This window comes from Chelonia mydas, chromosome 1, assembly GCF_015237465.2.
Source record: "Chelonia mydas isolate rCheMyd1 chromosome 1, rCheMyd1.pri.v2, whole genome shotgun sequence".
NCBI classification, from domain to species: Eukaryota; Metazoa; Chordata; order Testudines; family Cheloniidae; genus Chelonia; species Chelonia mydas.
In genome coordinates this window covers 245,851,312-245,874,009 of record NC_057849.1, presented here as the reverse complement: position 1 = coordinate 245,874,009, position 22,698 = coordinate 245,851,312, and the positions used below count along the sequence as shown (strand labels likewise).

General features: G+C 46.5%; 1 protein-coding gene across 1 annotated transcript in view; it reads left to right on the top strand.

Moving 5' to 3' along the window:
• LOC102943015 (pseudouridine-metabolizing bifunctional protein C1861.05) overlaps positions 1-18,304 on the top strand; it is a 48,226-nt gene extending 29,922 nt beyond the window's left edge. Inside the window, exons 13-19 of the mRNA XM_043541398.1 lie at positions 13-107; positions 799-927; positions 3,867-3,981; positions 4,830-4,967; positions 6,135-6,301; positions 8,542-8,630; positions 15,561-18,304. Coding sequence (XP_043397333.1) covers positions 13-107; positions 799-927; positions 3,867-3,981; positions 4,830-4,967; positions 6,135-6,301; positions 8,542-8,630; positions 15,561-15,756 — 929 coding nt within the window. The 3' untranslated portion in view covers positions 15,757-18,304. The remainder of the gene's footprint in view (positions 1-12; positions 108-798; positions 928-3,866; positions 3,982-4,829; positions 4,968-6,134; positions 6,302-8,541; positions 8,631-15,560) is intronic.
• Positions 18,305-22,698: the final 4,394 nt, after the last annotated feature.

Here is a 22,698-nt window from a genome sequence, read left to right as displayed (position 1 = left end):
ATTTGTTTTTAGATTGTTTAAGCCGTCTTGGGAAGACCCCTCTCTTTATCTCAGCTCTGGGGAAGGATGAATATTCAGAGTCCATCTTGCGTTACTGCCACCACATGGTAGGTCATGCAATGACAGTTCCTCAGAGGAACAGAGATGATAATTGAACTTCTTTGGTGTACAGAAACCCCAGAGTTGCATGTGTACAATCCCCTACCTCATCTAAATGCACACAGCTCTCTAACCTGTGCCATCATTCTCCTGAATGCAGGCAGAACAAATCTACCTAGGATAATAGCTCAGTGGTACTTGCTTGCATTAGAACATTGGACCAAAACTGGCAGGACCGGGAGGGAACTAGCTGGCTTTCTTCAACCCACTGACTGTATTGTGCATCAGTGGGATGTGTCTGGCTGATCATCCATATAAATACGAGAAGTCAGAGACCCCCTTCCTTCCTCAGGCAGAGCATCAGAAAGAGGCGGGGGCAGGGCGCAGGCAGGGCTTTACCAAACTCTATTGGAGAGATCTATCACTTCCATTTACTAAATAATGTATTAGGTACTCATCTCTATGGAGCCTGGGTGCCTTACCCCCATTAAAAACAAACCACCAACCAGTACTGTCCACTTTGGGTATTGTGGGATTCCTCACTGATGTTGCTCAGCTCAAGACAGTGAGGAAGTGGAACTGGGAACAGATAGGTGAGCTGCCATGAGGCTGTCTGCTGGGGGAAGAGAAACCTGAAGTCAGCTGAGTGTGACAGAGAAGGGAAATTTACTCCATTTATGACTCTTCCTCCTGTTTTAGGACATGGCAGGAGTCCTTCAGCTTGCGGGGCACAGTACAGCCACCTACTGTGCAGTGATTACAGGCAGCGGGGAGCTCAGCCTTGGCTTGGGAGACATGGACATCCACCAGCAGATAACAGAGCAACATGTAAGGACTCCCTCTGACCTGTAGTCCTTCACTCATAAGGAGGAGCCTGGATGTGTGACAGCTGCAAGTATCTAGTGCACATGTGTGCACGTGCTTGTGGGTGGAGGATGCCTAGATAACATAATTATACATTGCAAGTGGCGGCATACTGAAAGCAGCATCAACCTGTGGAAGCCTAAGGGTAGCCTCAAACTTGGGTCAGTGAAATGGCACTGCAGCAAGCTGCTGGCCAGCCAAAGCTACTTATTTCCATCTAGCCAGATGGAAACAGAAAACGTTCTTTTCCCAACTGAGGGTCATCAATGCTGCCCTATCCACAACGTCTGTGCCACAGACTTCTCGAAAACTAATCCAAGGCAGCCTATTTCTCAAGGCCCCTTTGAGCCCTCAGTAACTTCATGCCCACCGACCTGGAGATGGTGTTTCTCCTTTGGAAACCAAAATAGGAAGCATGGATAGGGCCCCGAAAGCCCATTTTCCTGTCCCATCACCTTCTCTCTACTCCCCCGTCCTCTCTGTTTCTACATGCTGAGCTATTTAAACACAGCTAAACAGATTCTGCTTCTCAGCCTGGTGGTTAGGGAAGGTTTCAGGACACTAATGGAAGTGATGATTAAAGATTGATTCAAACAAACAAACCCCCACAGCCCTACCCCCTTCCACCACTAATTCCACTGTTGACAAAACAAGAGCCTGTACTTAACAACTGATGGTGATTTGGAAGGCAAGTGTAATTTACTTATCAGCGAGATCCCCAGGAGGTTCAGAATTCCTAGGGGGAAAAAGTGATCACTGCTCCCACTTCCATCTCCACCCTTCCCCTCCCCACACCTTGCCATCAGACAGGAAAACAAAATCATTACATGATGGGTTAATCCTCAGGAGCTTTGCAAAATAACCAATGGAAACTCTGAGCCTAGCTACTGATGAAAGCTGCATTGTGGTGATGTTTACTTCAAGGAAATTTAGCAGAGACATGTGTGAGAGAGCGAGAGACTGCTGGAGTAGGGATGGAAGTCGACGGCACGTGGCAGCCATTTGTGCAACGTGTTGTCACGCCAGCCACAAAGAGCCACAACAGGGCTGGGACATACATTATCACAGTGTCTCTGAATTCTGCACGTCTGCCTCAGGGATGCCATGGTTGTGGGAGATGGCTACTGTGATAGGAAGCATTTGCTAAAATGAACATGTCGTACCTTAATATTTCTAGCTGAGTAACAAGAAATACTGGGCTGCTTACTTAAGTGATCAGTCCCTCTGCTCTCTGCTGCTATTCACCGCCCAGGTGGTCAAGATCTGGAAGTACCATAGAGACAGTATCTTCAGCCCCTGGGAGAGGGAAAACTTGATCTCACACCTGTGACCCCTTTGGGTAATTAGGGAGCAGCAAAGATGATGCATGCTGAAGAGAATCTCAGTTCAGTTCTCACTGGAGGGAAAGATGATTGCATTGAGGTAAAGCCTCAGACCTGAGAGATAAAGGCAGAGGGGAAATAAGATTTCCTGGATGGATGTTTAAAGGCCAGTTAACAGGTTATGCATAAAAAACTGGGGGCATTTGAAGGCCTGCAAATGGAGTAATAGACACAAACACAGAAAGAAGGGGAGTGATTTGAAGATCCAGGAATATAGAGGGTTAAGTATGAATGTGGGAGTTTGAAGGCCTGTGAGTGGGATATGTTCAGTGTAACACACATAGGAGCTCAAAGGCTTAAGACAGTGCTTAAAGTTAGGCTCCTGTGTCCATATTCAGGCCCCTAAAAAGTTGTCTGATTTTCCAAGGTAGTGAGCACTTAGAGGCTCCTATGGGCTAAGTATGGCGTTTGGAGCCTAACTTTAGGCACCCCAACTTTCTAGCCAAGACTTGCAGAAGTGGTCTGGTTTTGGTGATTTCTCCATGGCCTTCATAGTGTGCAGGCAATTTCTAGCTAGCTCCTCTCCCCAAATGGGTTGAATGCTAACCTCTTTTCCTTCTGACATTCAGCACAGGCTTCATATGCAGGTAGTGCATTTGGTAGGATTTCTTGGGTGGCAGGTACTCATTATGATAAAGGAATCTGGTGCTAGACTGACGGCTCTGTCACCATTATATGTTGGGATGTCCTCTTCTAACTCAGATCAGTCTTTTGTCACCTTCGTACTCCTATCTTCTATTTATACCTTCACAAGGCTTCAGAGAGATACATGTTAGGCTGAATTCAGACCCGGTGCATTTGTTTAGATCAGGTCTGAATGTGGCCAGTTATTTCTATTGTTTTGGTTTAGACCTGTTATTGAAAAAGGGCCAGGTCTCAAAAGGTATTTAGGTGTCTAGCTGCCGTTGAAATAAAATATTTTCAAGGGTCTGAATAAACTGCCCTCTCTAATCATTCTGGCTTGACTATGAGACACATTGTAAGTGTTAATAGCTCCTCTCCAAGATAGTCCTGCAATTTAGTGTTGGTACTGCAATGGACTGACACATGAGGATCTGAGAATGAGATGTAGTCCCTTGCTCCCTGGCCTAGCAGAGATTGGGAGCCCTGCAGAAGCACCCCACTGGACCTCAAAGGGGAGGAAGCATCTCATTTTGCTCCCTAGAGACCTTCAGTTGATATAGGAGCAGCAGTAAAGATCTTGAGGGGGAGCCACCAGCAACCTTCCTCTGTGAGGAGGACAGGCTGGTCTGGTACAAGGCTTGGTAGTGGAGGATGGGAAAGAGAACGAAAAAAATTGAGAACCTGTAAAACCTGCTTTTTCTAGGAAATGTTCTTCTTGGTTCACGTCAAGCCTGCATCTAAGAGTTTCAGCAAAAATTGATATTTCGAATACATCCTAGCCACCTGAGTCTATCAGCAAGATGCGCTAGGTTTGCAAATCTCATTCTTGTCCAATTGTGTCAAGCTGGATCAAGTTGGATCAAGCTGCCCCTGTTCTGTGTTCTGTATTTTCACTAGGTGTGCAAGTTCAAGGAGAGTCTATGCTCAGCCCCATTGGTATGTATTGATGGGAACGTGCCAGTTGCCACCATTCAGTACGTCTGTGAAATTGCTAGAGAGCACCAGATAGCAGGTAAGGAGAACTCCTTGCAAATGGACCCCTTGGGGCATAATCGTGCATGTTCTGAAATATGACCCGCAAGGTGCTGAGCACCCTCAGCTCATGCTAACTTCAATGAGAGACTGAGAGTTGAAGGCACCAACACTATCTTGCATCTCAAGTTATTCCCCTCCTCCCCCAGGGTTTTTAAAAAATATATGAAATATGTTGTCATATATTTTTAGTTTTTCTTATTCTGCAGCTACATCAGATTTTTATAAGGGTAACCTATACTGCCCCTAACACTGACAGAAAACCAGCAAAGGTTAAAAGTGAACTGAAAAGCTAAGCTGAAAGCTGAGGCAGGCACAGACTTGTATGCTGTATGTCTCCCATGGTTTGTGGCATTCAGCAAAGCAATACATTTTAACTTACCTATTTTTTTAAATGATTTGCCCCCCTGCTTCTTGTGAAATACACTGGCCCCTTCTTGGTTTGCTGAAGGCTCTTCACAACCCATCTTCAGACTTCAGAATTGTTCCCTCATCTTCTTCAGAAGTAAGCTCTGCAGGGGGAGACAGTTCTCTAGATTCAGCCAGTGAGCAGAGACTACAAAGATAGTTCCTGCTGGCTGGCTGGCTCACTGGCCTGTCTATTAAACTAAATGCCCATTCCTGAATCTGCCTCTCATCACATCACCCCAGAGCCAGAAGCAGGTGAATCATTACTGTTGCAGCAGAAAGGGAGATTGAAGATAGCTAACTAAAATAAAGTGTAGATACCAAACATTGTAAAAATCACAGTGAGTATTCCAAATATCTGCCTGTCCTGAAGCAGAGAGATTGTTATATCGGCTAACCAACTACAATTTTGTTTTGAAGTGTGCTATGAGCCGACAGATGAGAACAAGGCTTCTAAGCCATTCCTTTCAGACAGCTGGAGAGCGCTGACCTACATCTCCCCCAATCTGCGAGAACTAAGGGCAATAAATCAGACCCTCGGGCACCCTGTGCCGGCAGGTACAGTACAGTGATGTGGTAGCGAGAGAGCAATACTTTCAGATTAACCTAGACCCTGCATAGGGAGCTGCGTTTTCCCCACCCCTGCCGCCATTCCAGACTGACTGCTTCCACTGACCGCAAGTCCCTCACTATGCTGAACCAGCCCTTCTAGAAACAGCAGAGCTGTTTGTCATAGTACTGCCTCCAGAAGAGTTAACTTTGGTTACCAAAACAGCTACAGCAGCTGGAGATTTTACAAAGCCCAAGAAGCAGGAAAGGCCAGCTTTGGGCAGAGGAGTGATGAACTAGCTTAGAAGCTGCAGTTCACTAAACAGAGGAGCTGGTAACCATTCTGTGTGTTCTGAAAGAACATGGATTTTCTAGGGTTAGTACACAGACTTGTATTTTAATTAATTTCTATTTCAGTCCCCCTTTGGTTGTGTGTGTGTGTGTGTGTGTGTGTTAAAATAAATGCACTGAACCTAAAGACCGTGGTTAACTAATGAGGCACCTAGACCACCTCACAAAATCTCCGCAAGCTCTGAAACTTGACTCAGATAAGGCAAAAAACTAGTCCAGCAGAGACTGCTGCAGGTCTGGGATTGCTACATATTCTAGAGTTTGAGTCACTGTTTTTGTCATGCACACTACAAGCCCAACCAAGCAAAGAGGATCACTAGTTTATTTCAGATGTCCCAATGAAGCATCACAGTATGATGGTATTTGTCTTCAGACTGTGATGCTGTCTCTGTAGGAAATGAAACATCGCCCTATGCTGACACCAACGCAATGACATTAAGACACAGACAACATGACACAGTTATTTTGTCCCCTGCACACATACACAGGTGTAAACTCATGAGAGATGGTATCCTCATTTCGGAGTGGAGGTGCACTGGAGAGGCTACGTGGAAGATCAGAACTGGAATAGGGATGGGGAGTGTTGCAGGTCAGGAATGAGAAGCACGGGGGGGGGGAGCTGTGAGTGGGAAGTTTGCACAGTATGTCAGCTCTGTGGCTGCCTGTGCTCATGCTGTCAGCGTTTTCCAAGAGCACTGTAAACTCCCAGCTAGACTTTGAAAACCACTCACAAATAGGCCAACATCCCAGTGACATGGAAAGCTCAAGTCAGCAGCTTAGTGGTCTGACGTGATGTCACGGCTTTTCTTCCATTGCTGTCTAAAGAGCTGCCGTCCAGGCTGGAGGATGTTGTCAGGACTGCGATGACCCTGACCCGCCCCTTGCTGACACAACTGCACTGTGTGGTGGTGACACTCGGCATGCATGGAGTCCTCTTGTGTGGCAGGAGAGTGGAAGGGAGTGTCTCACTGTGCCCTGGAACTCACAAACAGGTAGGGGGCTCAGGAAGACCAACTGAGTGGCAAGGAGTTCTCATTCCCTTGTGCCTGGGAGCATCAGCATAGTAATGACTCTTCAAGCCTCTCTCACCAAGGTTAATGCTGCTATCCATATACCTGACCCTGGAGGACTGGCTGGCTCCACAGATTAATAATGGAAATTGAGTCTTCCTTTCCTATGCCACTGGGTGTCACAGGGTGGTAAAGGAGGCAGGTCCAGGTCCACTGTGCCAGAGCAGGTGCTCTCACTTTGGCCAGTTAAGAGGCCGAGGCAGCACCTGGGACTATAAATAGTGCCCTACCAAATTCACGGCCATGAAAAATGCATCCTGGACCGGGAATTCTGCTCTCCCCCTGTGAAATCTGGTCTTTTGTGTGCCTTTACCCTATACTATACAGATTTCACAGGGAAGACCAGCCTTTCTCAAACTAGCGGTCTTACCCAAAGGGATTTGCAGCAGGGTCGCAAGGTTATTTTAGGGGGGTCATAGCATTGCCACCCTTACTTCTGTGCGGCCTTCAGAGCTGGGTGGCTGGAGAGCAGCGGCTGTTGGCCGAGCACCCAGCTCTGCAGGCAGCACCCCGCCAGCAGCAGTGCAGAAGTAAGGGTGGCAATACCACACAATGCCACCCTTCCTTCTGTGCTCCTGCTGGCGATGTTTCTGACTTCGCAGCTGGGCTCCCGGCCAGCAGCCGCTGCTGTCCAGCTGCCCAGCTCTGAGGCAGAGCCACCGCCAGTAACAGCACATAAGTAAGGGTAGCAGTGCCGCAACCCCCCCTACAATAACTTTATGACCCCCCCCACAACTCCTTTTTGGGTCAGGACCCCTACAATTACAACATAATGAAATTTTAGATTTAAATAGCTGAAATCATGAAATTTATGATTTTTTAAATCCCATGACTGTGAAATTGACCAAAATGGAATTTGGTAGGGCCCTAACTATAAAGGATCAAGGAGAAACTGAAAGAGGAGGGAGACTGGGTGGCACAGGTCTTAGAGCACAGACTGAGTCAGTCAGGAAAAGGTCAGGTGAGAGCTTCCACACACCAGGGGGATGGTGGAAGATCCTGGAAGGAAGCTGTAGTTGGTTCCTGGGAAAAGGCTAGACAGGAGAGCAGCAAGAGGGGTTTGGTGGCTGGCACGTGTCCCCAAGCCAGGAGGGCCAAGGCTGAAGGCCAGAGAGCAGCAGTGGGAGTTGCCTGCTGATGTCTAAGCTGCAGCCCAGGGCTGGAGAGGGCTGAAGATGGGAATAGCAGCAGGGCTTACTCCCCTCCACACTGGAGAGCTGGTCCCAGGGAAGCAGTGAGAGGGCCAGGGGAAGTGAGGGATGCTCTCCTGGTAAGGCTCTGGGGGTTCCTGCTGGGGAGAGTAGGCAGGGCCAGCTCCAGCTTTTTTGCCACCCCAAGCGGCGAAAAAAAAAAAGAAAAGAAAAAAAACCCCAAACCAATTGAGCTGCCGCCGAAGTGCCGCCAAAGACCCGGCCGTGCCACCTCAATAACTGACGGAATGCCACCCCTTTCTATTGCCCGCCCCAGGCACCTGCTTCCTTCGCTGGTGCCTGGAGCCGGCCCTGAGAGTAGGACTTACTCTTGCGGGAAGGGCTGGGGTGGCTGTCTTAGCAGAAGGACAGAGGAGGACTGACAAGAAGCCTAGGTGTGGTGGAAAACTCTGGAGCGTAGTATGTGGGGTGCCATGTCATTGGATTTTTAAAGACTCTCTGTACTGGGATGTGAGAAATGGACTGTGTATAATACTTTTGTTTTGGATGATTTGAAATATGTTTTTGGTAATAAATCAAAGGACTGGAGGATAAGCTTGCAAGGAGTTACTGGGGACTCTGAAAGGGAAACTGAGGCAGGTGCCTCAGTCATGCTGTAGCTTGCCACAGGAGAGTGCTCCAGGAAGGGCCATCCTATGATACAGTGATTCATATCTGTGGAGTGATCACAGAAAGCACATTTAAAATGTGCTTTTCCCTGAGTAATTAAGAATGCAAGTTTAAAACACACTCTCCACGAACATACACGCTCTCAGCTGCAGAAGTCTTGGTGGAAAGCGAACCCCAAAAGGGTGCAAACATAGGCAAAGTGAATGTGATTCAAAATGTAAAAAAATATTATTTGGACTCTAAGTATTGAGGCAGCTGTGGGCAAGATCAGCCAGGTCCAAATATTGCTTCTAGACTTCGGTGAATTCCCAGTAATGTCACTCCTCCTCTCCCTCTCTACAGAATGCTGCCGGCGAGCTGTGTGCCACCCACTACCCAGCAATCCCCATCTCCAGGGAAGAGATAGTGAATGTCTCAGGAGCGGGTGACAGGTATATTACTAATTACCCAGAGAAAAGATGCAGTTATGGGATTCCTTTATTTTCTGCAGCTGAATTCCAATCTGGAATTTTTAACACTACCATGAAGACAGATTTCACTCTGCTGCTTGGGAATTAAACATTAAATCCACTCCATAAGGAGTAAGGGACATCATTCCCCACAACGCATACTAAGAATTTGCCCATAACAGCTTAATATCGATTGAAGCCCATCTGGCCACTCATCCTCCTTTTCCCAGAACCGTCTTGAACATATGCTACAGCATCCTAGGTCCCAGCAGTACAGCCACAAGTTCTGAATTACTCTGAGCTGGGCTGCCAAACTTCTTGAAGTTAGTGGCTATTGAAGTACTACAGCAGTAGTCAAAATAAAGTAAACTACCTTAAGACAAACCTGAATCAGTTTCTCTCCAGTGGAAGTGAGACTTAACCTTCGTTGTAAGGTTTGCTAAAAGTGGGGCCCAGCACAGCCAGGAAGTGCCTTAAAGGCAGGAGTTGCCATATAAGTTCAGTTCATCAGGTCCAGTTTTCTGCCTTTGGGAGTGGCTGGTACCTTATGCTTTGAGTTCTCACCATACCTTACCTAATCATTGATGCAATGCTGTACACTGGGGTCGGAAGGGACAGGCATTACTTACTGACCCCATAGTGATCAACTGACATCTTTATTATCCTCCTTGTCTTGTATAACTACATGTGATACACTCATATCCAGACTTTTTTTCATAAGCTGCAATGACTGATATTTTACTGCAGTGAACTATCTGGGAAGTCTGTATGAGGCAGATTTTTCCACATTTATTTGCCACTAATTGAAAGGAGTGATTAGCCTCCCCCTTTCTCATGCTAGAGGACAGCATAAAAAGGGACTGATTAGTTTCATGGAAACCTTAGTAATTCTAGGTTTCAGAGTAGCAGCCGTGTTAGTCTGTATTCGCAAAAAGAAAAGGAGGACTTGTGGCACCTTAGAGACTAACCAATTTATTTGAGCATAAGCTTTTGTGAGCTACAACTCACTTCATCAATGCATTCAGTGGAAAATACAGTGGGGAGATTTTATATACATAGAGAACATGAAACAATCATGTGTTACCATACACACTGTAAGGAGAGTGATCAGGTAGGGTGAGCTATTACCAGCAGGAGAGCGGGGGGGTGGGGGGTGGGGTGGAACCTTTTGTAGTGATAATCAAGGTGGGCCATTTCCAGCAGTTGACAAGAACATCTGAGGAACAGTGGGGGGTGGGGTGGGGGGGATAAACATGGGGAAATAGTTTTACTTTGTGTAATGACCCATCCACTCCCAGTCTCTATTCAAGCCTAAGTTAATTGTATCCAGTTTGCAAATTAATTCCAATTCAGCAGTCTCTCGTTGGAGTCTGTTTTTGAAGTTTTTTTCTTGAAGTATTGCCACTTTTAGGTCTGTAATCGAGTGACCAGAGAGATTGAAGTGTTCTCTTACTGGTTTTTGAATGTTATAATTCTTGACGTCTGATTTGTGTCCATTTATTCTTTTATGTAGAGACTGTCCAGTTTGACCAACGTACATGGCAGAGGGGCATTGCTGGCACATGATGGCATATATCACATTGGTAGATGTGCAGGTGAACGAGCCTCTGATAGTGTGGCTGATGTGATTAGGCCCTATGATGGTGTCCCCTGAATAGATATGTGGACACAGTTGGCAACGGGCTTTGTTGCAAGGATAGGTTCCTGGGTTAGTGGTTCTGTTGTGTGGTGCATGGTTGCTGGTGAGTATTTGCTTCAGGTTGGGGGGCTGTCTGTAAGCAAGGACTGGCCTGTCTCCCAAGATCTGTGAAAGTGATGGGTTGTCCTTCAGGATAGGTTGTAGATCCTTGATGATGCGTTGGAGAGGTTTTAGTTGGGGGCTGAAGGTGATGGCTAGTGGCATTCTGTTATTTTCTTTGTTGGGCCTGTCCTGTAGTAGGTGACTTCTGGGTACTCTTCTGGCTCTGTCAATCTGTTTCTTCACTTCAGCAAGTGGGTATTGTAGTTGTAAGAATGCTTGATAGAGATCTTGTGGGTGTTTGTCTCTGTCTGAGGGGTTGGAGCAAATGCGGTTGTATCGTAGAGCTTGGCTGTAGACAATGGATCGTGTGGTGTGGTCTGGATGAAAGCTGGAGGCATGTAGGTAGGAATAGCGGTCAGGTTTCCGGTATAGGGTGGTGTTTATGTGACCATCGCTTATTAGCACCGTAGTGTCCAAGAAGTGGATCCAGGCTGAGGTTGATGGTGGGATGGAAATTGTTGAAATCGTGGTGGAATTCCTCAAGGGCTTCTTTTCCATGGGTCCAGATGATGAAGATGTCATTAATGTAGCGCAAGTAGAGTAGGGGCATTGGGGACGAGAGCTGAGGAAGCGTTGTTCTAAGTCAGCCATAAAAATGTTGGCATACTGTGGGGCCATGCGGGTACTCATAACAGTGCCGCTGATTTGAAGGTATACATTGTCCCCAAATGTGAAATAGTTATGGGTGAGGACAAAGTCACAAAGTTCAGCCACCAGGTTTGCCGTGACATTATAGGGGATACTGTTCCTGACGGCTTGTAGTCCATCTTTGTGTGGAATGTTGGTGTAGAGGGCTTCTACATCCATAGTGGCCAGGATGGTGTTTTCAGGAAGATCACCGATGGATTGTAGTTTCCTCAGGAAGTCAGTGGTGTCTCGAAGATAGCTGGGAGTGCTGGTAGCATAGGGCCTGAGGAGGGAGTCTACATAGCCAGACAATCCTGCTGTCAAGTTGCCAATGCCTGAGATGATGGGGCATCCAGGATTTCCAGGTTTATGGATCTTGGGTAGCAGATAGAATACCCCAGGTCGGGGTTCCAGGGGTGTGTCTGTGCGGATTTGTTCTTTTGCTTTTTCAGGGAGTTTCTTGAGCAAATGCTGTAGTTTCTTTTGGTAACCCTCAGTGGGATCAGAGGGTAATGGCTTGTAGAAAGTGGTGTTGGAGAGCTGCCTAGCAGCCTCTTGTTCATATTCTGACCTATTCATGACGACAGCACCTCCTTTGTCAGCCTTTTTGATTATGATGTCAGAGTTGTTTCTGAGGCTGTGGATGGCATTGTGTTCTGCACGGCTGAGGTTATGGGGCAAGTGATGCTGCTTTTCCACAATTTCAGCCCATGCATGTCGGTGGAAGCACTCTATGCAGAAGACCAGTCTGTTGTTTCAACCTTCAGGAGGAGTCCACCCAGAATCCTTCTTTTTGTAGTGTTGGTAGGAAGGTCTCTGTGGGTTAGTATGTTGTTCAGAGGTGTGTTGGAAATATTCCCTGAGTCGGAGGCATCGAAAATAGGATTCTAGGTCACCACAGAACTGTATCATGTTCGTGGGGGTGGAGTGGCAGAAGGAGAGGCCCCGAGATAGGACAGATTCTTCTGCTGGGCTAAGAGTATGGCACAAGCTGTCAGCATAGTCTGTGTGGTATGTAGATTGTAATGGAATTTTTACCTTCAGTCCTTTTGGTATGATGTCAATCTGTTTGCATTTGGAAAGGAAGATGATGTCTGTCTGTATCTGTATGAGTTTTTTCATGAAGCTGATAGATTTCCACTCCATACGGCTAAATTCAGTGCCTTGCATAATGACAGGTTTCAGAGTAGCAGCCGTGTTAGTCTGTATTCACAAAAAGAAAAGGAGTACTTGTGGCACCTTAGAGACTAACAAATTTATTTGAGCATAAGCTTTTGTGAGCTACAACTCACTTCATCGATGCATTCAGTGGAAAATACAGTGGGGAGATTTATTTACATAGAGAACATGAAACAATGGGTCTTACCATACACACTATAATCAGAGTGATCACTTAAGGTGAGCTATTAATAATTCTGAGTACCTCAGTCAACACTCCTCTACTTTCTCCTTTCCAGACTAAATAATCACAGTGTTTCCAATCACTCCTCATATGTAAATCCTGCCATATCTCTTTCCCTCAGCACTGCATTTCTCTAGACTTTTTCAATCTCAGCCACATCTTGAAGGTGGGGTGATCACAAGTGGGCACGATACATTGAACAATGACCTAGCCTCCTCCAGAATAATTGTTATACGTGTCCTAATATCTTATAATTTGTTCTCTTTTAAATTTTACCTAAGCTTCCTATTTGCTTTAAGCTGCTCCCCTGCCAGACATTGTCCAGGATATGTCTGATGACTACTAAACTTTTTCTTCCTAGAGGACCCTGAAAGTTCAGGCCCCTTAGTATCTATATTACTATAGTCCTATTAAATTTAAATTGATCTGCTCTCATGAAGCTCAGTTTCTTTGAGTCCATTTGGCATTTCTTAGAATCTTTCAGTTTCTATGGTAATTTCCTTCTCCTGCTATCCAATGGCTGCTCCTTCACTCTGCAGAAATCCTCTTTTTCATACAGTGCTGGATGCAAGAACAGACTCCTTGTGAGACCTTTAAGACCAGTGCTCACACAGGCTACATGCAGGCTACAACCAAAGCTGCATACACTCACAGCATACAGGGTGGCCGTGAGCAGTTTCAAGGGATTGAACAATGGAATCTAACCAGAAGTAGCCAACACATTCATGTCTCAGTTAGTTTCACCTTCCAAATGCTGTGCTGGGATCCAGCAAGGTTCACTGTGCTGTAGTTAATGGTGCCAAAGCTCTGGCTTGGGGAAGGTGCTTAGAGCTACACCAGTCTCAGTCTCTCCCAGCAGGAGCCACTGGAGGGAAGGGGGTAGGTAGGGGCACTGGCTCAAGAGGAGCATGCAGCTCATTTGTATCGTAAGGTTCTCTTGGAATCCCTGCCCAGATGGCTGGGTCCGTTGTCAGTCTGTAGAAGCTGTTTGCTCCCTGCACCCTGGTTGCTGTAACAACATAACAGCGCGTGCACGTACACAGCACTGCTAAGGAATAATCCCCCCCAAATATTTATTCCAAGTCTCAGAAGCTGTTGAGAGATTGAAAGGTCATCACAAACCACAATGTTCTGTGCCTTTTGTTAAGCAGAAACTGAGGTAATTCGTCTAAGTAAGAAATGGAAGTTTTTCCTTCGAACCCCTAGGATGTAGTGAGAAGCACCTGGAAGCTCTCGGCAGTAGCCGCTCTCCAGAGTGGAAGGCCATGCTGGTACTGAGTGTAAATCTCTGCTGGCCCATAGCTACAGGGCAAGGGTAGCTAAGTGCAGCTCCCCAGACCCGAGGAGGCCCTAGCACTACAATGCCACCTGCAGCTGCTGTAACCTTTACTAGGCAGATGGAGCCTGCAGAGACCTTAGATGAACTGCTGGCTGAAAGCTGACAAGACTACTTTATCTGAAGAGGACTCCCTCCCCCTGCCAACATGGGAGCTCTGATTTAGAGCCCTAAGCCCCTCCCCTGATATTAGCGCTATCTCTCTGCTTTTTTTAAAAACATCGCCTCCATTCTCCTAGAACTTCCCATTAATCTTACCCACCCTCCATCTCCTTCACATCACCATCCCTTTTCTCTTCTTATGATCACCATCACCTTCTCTCTTCCTCGTCTTTCCTTTTTCCTCATCTTCACTGCTGTTTCCTCTGTCTTATTTCTTTAGATGTGTACAAATGCTAGAAAGAGGCTTCTATCCATATACCCAGGTCCCCTTGATAGAACTTGAATACATCACCCAGAATGTCCCACATGCAGCAGCAGAAGTCAATAGAACCAGCCACCAGCAAGTCAGGCAGCTTAGAAGCTCACGCTCCCATCCCCTATCTTCCAACTCCCAACAATTCCCTACCTTTATCCTAACTATTCCCCACCCCCATTGTTAAACGCCTAGAGGGGAAAAGATCTTGAATGGTCTCTTGCAACATGTGGTAACTCCTTACACTAAGCAGTCTGCTCCACCTTGTACTTGGCCGTGATGCTGGGAGTACCTTTCCCAGATGTGAAGAAGAGCTCTGTGTAGCTCCAAAGCTTGTCTCTCTCACAAACCGAGGTTGGTTCAATAAAAGATATTACCTCACCCACCTTGTCTCAGAAAATTAAAAACAATTTCACAAACATCTCAGAGGCAGGGCACTCTACCCCAGGAGACTGGGAGTAGCCCAGCTGTGCGCATGACAGAGGAAGGAATTTCTCCTGTTAACTCCTCTGTTATGGTAAGAAACATTACTTAGAGTCTCTAAAGGAAGTTCTGTCTCCTTTTTTATGTCCCAATGATACTGGGAGCTTCTTAAATTCAGGCACTGACGCTCAATAGTGAGCTACATATCAGGGGTGCTGGAACAATTTGTATAGTGGGGGTGCTGAGAGCCACTGAACCAAACTGTAAACCCTGGATATGATGGAAACCACTTGAAGCCAGGAGGTGCAGCAGCACCCCCAGTTCCAGCACCTCTGCTACATATTCTGAGCTCTACTGGTCACATCTGCACTGAGTAGCCATGCAGCACTGACTAACCTCCCAAACAGAGCTGCCAATTTTGGTTGGACGTATTCCTGGAGATTTCATCACATGACATAATCTTTAATTAAAGGTTAATCTTTAATTCGTGGAGACTCCAGGACAATCCTGGAGGGTTGGCAACTCTATTTCCAAAGCATGCTGGAATAGAATAAAATGAGGGGGCACTCACTGTTTTAAAGTCTTGTCAGGAACCTGGGAAGGGACATCTCCAGGACATGACATCTTTCTCCATTAAAAGGATAATGTCTGTGACCCAGCGTCCTGAGGTTGGGACATGACAAGAGAGGGGACTTTCAGTCTTCCTTAGGGATACTCAAACCCCTTGTTAGATCCTCCTCTCCCCCATCCCAGTTTCTGTTGCTTGTAGGTTGATTTGCTGTATGGATCCTTGGCTTTTAGCTTTGTTTTGTGAATACAGACGCTTTAGTGTCTCTTTGGGACGGCAAGGTCTGCAGAATCAAAACCATTCCCCAATGTCCGAAGCTGCCTTTTCTTTCTCTTCCCAGTTTAATGGCAGGGATAATCGCTGGGCTACTTGCTGGGCACGACACAGATACCTGCGTCCGGATGGGCCTGCTCTCTGCCTGCCTCTCCCTCCGTTCATACGAGCCCGTCTCCCAGGAGATCAGTACTGTCAGCGTGAACATGGAACAGGTCAAGGCTAGGAGCTGGCCAGAGGTGAAGATGTGGAAGATGAATTAGAGTTTATGCTCCAGAGCTCTAGCAGATGTTACCTTCCCATTCCAACCACACCTGAAGTGCAACATTACTTCAGATTTCCACCCCCCACTGTCAATCCCCCAATGCCACACAGCCAATATCTCCCAGAAAGCAAAAAAAAAAAAACAAAAAAACCAGGGTGCCTAAACAGCTTGGGTTGCACCTTCCTGAAAAAGCTTGTATTTCTTCCTCCCATCTTCATAGGGTAGACGCCAAACTCCTTTCAACAGCCCTGCTCAGCCACTACTTCAGCAAAACAATGGATATCTGAAACAATATGCTTATTATATATGGGCTGGCCGAACAGCAACCCACTGGCACACAGTTCTATGATATGGCCCAGTGATCAAAGTGGAGCATTGTATGCTGGGACTTAAATATCTAGATACTTCTATCGCCCCTCTGCAATGTCCATGTGCTTCCAAAACACAAATGAATATAACCTCACATCTCCTCGCTGAGGTGGGGAAGCGCTGTTCTTGTATTACAAATGGGGAATGTGAGGCACAGAGATTAAGTGAATTTCCCAAGGTCTCAGTGAGTCTGTAGCACAGCTGGGAACCAAACCAAGATTTACCAGCTCCCAGCCCAGTGTTTAACCACAAGACCATTCTTCTACCTGTGGCTCTTCTGGCATCCAGCTTTTTATTGCTGAGGCAGTAACAAAATGTACCATTAATACAAATTAGATACTGTCCTTCAGCTTCTGGCAAGTTGCTAATCCTCTGACCACTGAGCAAACAAACCTATGAAAAGTAAGTTTATTTCATCTGGCATTGGGGTGCTCTCAGGATCACATCCCCCCCACTTATAAAGCTGCAGGAGGATTAGCCACTGGCTGACCTGGAGGCAGCAAGTCAGACCCCCCTTTCGTGAATGGGACATCTGCCACCATATTCTGTTCCCTTCATTTGGAAAAAAGATCTGTTTTATCTCCTTTGTCTGTTCAGTCTCCAAGACATAATATCAGAAAGGATCTATAATCTCACCTACAGTGTTGTTACAAACATTTCACAGTGACATTAATGACCAGTGTGTTAGTAGATTTCAAACGATATATTGCATGTCACCTTTTATATAAATATAACTGGTGTGAGAGGTGTATGAGGTTGTCAGGCCTGACAAGAGTCGCTGAGACAGAGCAGTGAACTACTACTGGGCCTCTGTGTCACAGGAGCCTAAATACCTCAGAGGACCTGGGGCTGGGTATCACCACTCAAACAATGATCAGGTCACAAGTGACACTGAAGGTGATGATTTTAACCCAGTTCCTAGCTCACCTCACAAGAGCCACTATGCAAGTCCATGTGCTTGCAGTTCCAAATGCTCGTAAGACACCCATGGGGTTTTACAAGTTAGATGGTTTCAGAGTAACAGCTGTGTTAGTCTGTATTCGCAAAAAGAAAAGTAGTACTTGTGGCACCTTAGAGACTAACCAATTTATTTGAGCATGAGCTTTCATGAAGTGAGCTGTAGCTCACGAAAGCTCATGCTCAAATAAATTGGTTAGTCTCTAAGGTGCCACAAGTACTCCTTTTCTTTTTACAAGTTAGATGGAAGTATATGGTTAGTGAAACACCCTATTGCTGTTTCAGCCTGAACTTGCTGGCAGTGCTTAAAGTGGTCTTAAAAAAGTGGCAGGTTTCACATAAGCTGGGAGCAGCAGCTGTGGTAAGACAATGCTTAAAGTGTGTGTGTGCCCCTCAGTGATCCAGCTCGATTTTTTCTCCACTGGGTCTAGAACCCCCAACCTTGCAACTTTAAGCACTGCTCGTTAGGGTTGTTCAATTTTCAGCTTCAGAGTTCAGTGGACTGGTGGTTGTCTGTGCAGTTAAACCTCCTTCACTGGTACCCTTATGGATAGAGAGCAGTTGGGGGGTGTGTGTGTGTGTGTAGCATTAGCCTTCCAGTATTACAGTGGCCCAACCTTCCTCCTCTTCAAAACCAGCAGGTGGTGTTCGTAATTCATTGGCTAAATTCAGCAGCAAGGCCAGCTAAGGTGGATGATTAGCTTTTCTCTCACCTGTAAGCACTGGAAGTTGTGTTTTGCACCACTGGAAACAAAGCAGGAATCTTCTCTGCCTGTTATACAGTCTCAGGAATATTCATTTTCACTAAGGCTATGTCTACACTACGAGCTTGGGGTGTGATTCCCTACTTGTGTACACATACTCGCACCAGCTCGCATCGAGCTAACACCTTTTCCCACCATCTTTGTGTACTCAGGGGGCAACCTCAGCCTAACCAAAAAGTGGGGGTACCAAGGGTCTTTCCATTGGAAGCAGTGAAAGAAACACCCCCCCACCCCAACATCCCAGTGGTGAAAGTGCATAATCAGTCATCTAAGGTATTTAAAAATGTATGGTTGTAAAAGATGCCTTTGAGACCAAATTAACCCTTTTCTCTCATGCACCTCCCCACACCTGATGTGCACAATTTGCCAGCAGATCCATTTATTTATCTCAGTCCTGCCTGCAAATAGTTTAGCCAAAATATGCCATGATCACAACTGGGAAAGAATACGCTAGACACACACAGATACCCTTGGAAAGAGGGAGGGGGTGTTGCTCGTGGGAAGGCTATGAGAGAGGTTGGGGGAGGGGGAGTTTCCCAGCAGTAGCAGCCAGGTTTGCAGGTATAAGACGAAAGCTAGAATTTCAGTGTCATTGACACCCACAAAGAGGGGTGGGGTGGAGGGAGATCTCTGCTTTATAAAAGGGTTTCAGCCACCAACACTGAGCAAGAGGCAGCTCTGATCCTCCCTACAAGCACCTGGGCTGGGCACAGGAACACACAGTAGCTGAGAGGAAGCCAGAGCCCAAGGATGAAGGTTTATGCAGTGACCACCATTGCTGTCCTCTTGGTGCAGCTCTCGTTCCTGGTTCAGGCTGGGGATGAGAAAGGGTTGGTAGCTCCAGAGAAGCAGGTGGGGGCTGAGAGAGCAAGAAAAGGACCTCAGCCATCAGATGGAGGAGAGAAAGCTCCAGAAGGCAGCTCAGTGAGGTGTCAGCCTGCTGCCAGAGTGCAGAAGAAGGCAGGAGAAGATGGAGTTGGAGCCAGGTCCCACAGCAAACTGCTGAGCAAGCCACAACGAGAAAGCAGTAAACAGAAGGCCACTAGCAAGCTGCAGCCCCCCAAGAGCAACAGCCCAGCATCCAGCAACCACTTGGAAGGCCATGGGAAATTCAATACTGACACCGTGAGTATAACACCGCACCACTGCCCCCAGCCTGTCTCTTGCTTCCACCTCAGAACCTGTCCCTGTCTAACAGCTGCCTCTGGGGTGGTGGGGAGGTGGCCCTAGTTCATCTCATCAGAAGGTGAAATAAAAACCAATGATTAAGGTCTGGGGAGACAACAGGATAGGATGGCTGATGGTTGTCCTCCCGGCCATCCCATCCTGAAGGAGCCGGCAAACTGAGGGTTTGTATGGGAGTGTCGGAGCAAAAGAGTTCTTGGGGGTCTCTGTGCCTGCCTAACAATCAACTAAAGCCATCAAGTGGTTCTCCTAGTCTGTGTGGTATGCGCGCATACAGTTTTGTGATCCAGTCTAGTTAATCTGCCTGCAGGGCTTAAAGTGGTCTCACCGAAGATCTGGGTCTGTCATTCACTAGCTCATAATCAAATTACAGCTTTTTTTCAATATTTCTAGGGAGATGGGGAGATTAATACTTTAATACTAAACAGCAGCCATAGCTCAGATAGGAGTGTGAGATGGCCTGTCTTTGCCAGTCAGGAACCTCTACCCCCGGCTCGTAGGTTAGCCAGGGATGGGTGCAGAGCACTGACACAGCAGAGCTTGTCTCTTCTTAAGAGTTCAGCATAAACAGACGAGCCCAGTTCTAAGCTGGAAATGCAAGAAGAAGTGTACAGAAATCTCATTCCCAGGCCAGTAGTTCCCATCTAAACAAATGCGTTATGATTAAAACAGAGTGAATAATTTGATTTTTCGGTTTGGTGGCTGAACCAAAAAAATCCCCCCCAGAATATTCAGTTTGTTTTAAACCAAAACGGGGGTTTTCCCCCCAGCGTTCCCTTGCCAAAACAAGACAAAAACACAAATTTTCTTCAGGTCGAATGAAACGTTTTGAATGTTGCTTCAAAACAACATTTCCTAAATGACATGTTGACACAGTTCATTTTGAAAAATGTCAGAAGGAAACTTTCAACATTTTTTAATTTTTTTTGCAGCTGAAACTATTCACTGACTTTGCCCCAAATTCATGAACAGTTTTGGGGCCCCGAATAAAACATTATTTGGCAAATTTACCATTGGTTGAAAAAAATTCACCTCACGCTAATTATGGCACTGTTGCTGGTACCATTCACCAACATAGTTTCAAAACACAAGTGCCTGGACCTGGGCAGTTAAATATCAACTTTAAGCATCTAAGTTTAAAAATAGCATCTTGACAGAGCAGGTAACTTATAGGGGCTGTAGCCCATGGGGGCTGAGCTCCATCTCCAATCGCGGTGCTACTACGGACTCATTGAATACCTGACTTGCATCACATCTCACCGCAGTGGTCTCACATCTGCCACTCAGCTTCACCCAGGCCACTTTAAACTTTGGTATCTGTGTAATGTGGGTCATCCAGCCTTGGCCAATCTATAGTGACAGGGTTTGCTTTATACCAGCATGGACCTCCATCAGTGTCTCATCATAAGGCTGGAAACACAGCTCCTCCTTAAACCCTATGATATAGTGTGATGGGGCCACCATCCCACACTGGCAGAGAAGGGGTTAACAGAGCCCTGGGGAGGCTGTGTGGGACACAGCCAATAGGAGAGGGACTGTGAGGGACAGCCAATCAGGGCCCAGATGGTCCATATAAAAGAGAGTTGCAGGGTAGGGGCAGTTGCTGCTGAGAGCCAAGGGAGTAAGGACTGTGTGCCTAGATGGTTGAGAGAACTGTAAGCACCTTGGACAGGGCAGTGACTAGTTCCCCCCACCCACTCACCAGTGGGGAAGTGTCAGGACTGTTGGACAGAGATATTCTTCTCCCCCACACCCCAGAAGGGGGGAAAAGCGGATGGCGACCTAACTGGGGGGCTGAGTTGAAGAGAGGATGCTGTGGTTCTGGGAGCTGAGAGAGGAGCCATAGTCAGAAGCAGAGACAGAGTGCTGGTGTGCACACCATGGACGTGGGCATTGGCCTCAAGCTAATTCCCAACACGACGAGGAGTAGGCACCAGTGACACACAGCCTCTGCTGTCTGTCAATAGATCAAACTTATCCTACTCAGTATTAACAGTCAAAGTCAAATTAGAGTTGCATTTAAACAGGATACTGTTTAAGGGAACGAAGAAATGGATAAACCAAGAAATACGATAAGGAAAGGATCTCCTTGAACCTTGTCTAGGTAATGACTGCACAAACCCAGCTGCAATGGGTTGTAATTGCAAAAACTAAAGGGTGGTAGAGGTAACTGTACAAGCCAGAGTCCCCTGTCTGCACCTTTTGCTTTTCCCCCTTTGCCCTCCCCAGTTCAATGGCAGGTGCCCAGGAGAGAGCTGATCAACAATGTCTCCCACAATTTCACGTCCTCCTTCCTGGAAGGGACTGTTTCTTATCTAATCAAACCAGCTCATTGTCCATATCCTTGCACTGGGTGTCCACATGTAGTATTTTCAGTTCATCCAGGCCTACTCAGACTTCTTCCTCCTAGCTCTCTACATCGGAGCTCAACTCTATAGAGAAATGGGTGGTTTCTTCTTGCAGGTTCATTCCAGCAAATTTCAAATGGATGAGGTTATTATATATATATATAGAGAGAGAGAGAATGATAACTCCTCTGTATAGGCACACTGTTTTATCACAGTAAACAACACCACAGCACAAGGTATGTGGCTGTACTAGATAGCGAGGTGCACTGGGAGGCACAGTATTGATGGAAGAGAGCTACGCCCCTTGGAGAGAGCAGGGATCTAGCACCATGGTCCTTCCTTCAGTCTCATCTGAGTTATGGCTTTTAGAATTTTTTTTTTTTGCTTGTTATATTGTTTATAAAAATGGGAACTGAAGCCCCCAGACCTTTCTAGATCCTTGTAATCTATCATTTTCTGTCTCTTAAATAGAGCCAAGGTCTAGCTAATGTAGATTGTACATCCAGACCATTTAAGAACAATAAAGTGAGGAGCCCAGAACAGGCAGCAAATGCTCATCACATTATTGCACAATCAACTTTGCAACTTGGCTCATTTTTTCCTGGATTCATTAAAGATCCCTCCAGCTGCCTGGGAGAGATTAAGTGGATCGTCTGAGCTCCTCCAATGTCCAAACATCCTACTGCTGTCAATTTGCAAGTGCTGGAGACAATGGCCCACCACCAGTGCAATCCTGGAGATTGACTCACTGACACGGATAAAACTGAATAATGAACTGAATGGCTTTGCGCAGCTCCGTTTAGAAGCCAGCTACAATTAGTAATGGCACAGTAGCCGTACAGCTTTAAACAGAAGCTCCCTTTAGTGGCTTTGGGGTCGATATTAGGTGCCTACCTGCCCTTTGTGCCTGTGAAAAATCGACCCTTTTGCCTCTGCCAGGAAAGTAGTTAGCATTAAGAGAAGCTGCTGTCATGTTTCAGCCCTGGGGCAAGTAATTAAATGTGGTAGTAGCTAAGCCACCTACACAAGATAGGTCTGTTATATAATTTGCTAAATTAAAAACAGGAAGGAGCTGGTTTTTTATGAAGTCCATGTGGCGCTAGTCTTATTAGTCCCTATTATTGATTTGCAGCTATGCCTAGAGATGAGGAGAACTTTATTTGGATGGATTATTATTTGCATTGCTGTAGCTCCGAGAGGCCCCACAGCGCTAGGCACCATGCACACTTTACCAAAAAGACAGTCCTGGCCCAGATCAATCCAGGTTTTGAGGACTCTGAAATCCTCACCCTGCAACATTAGAGAGTTTAAGAAGAA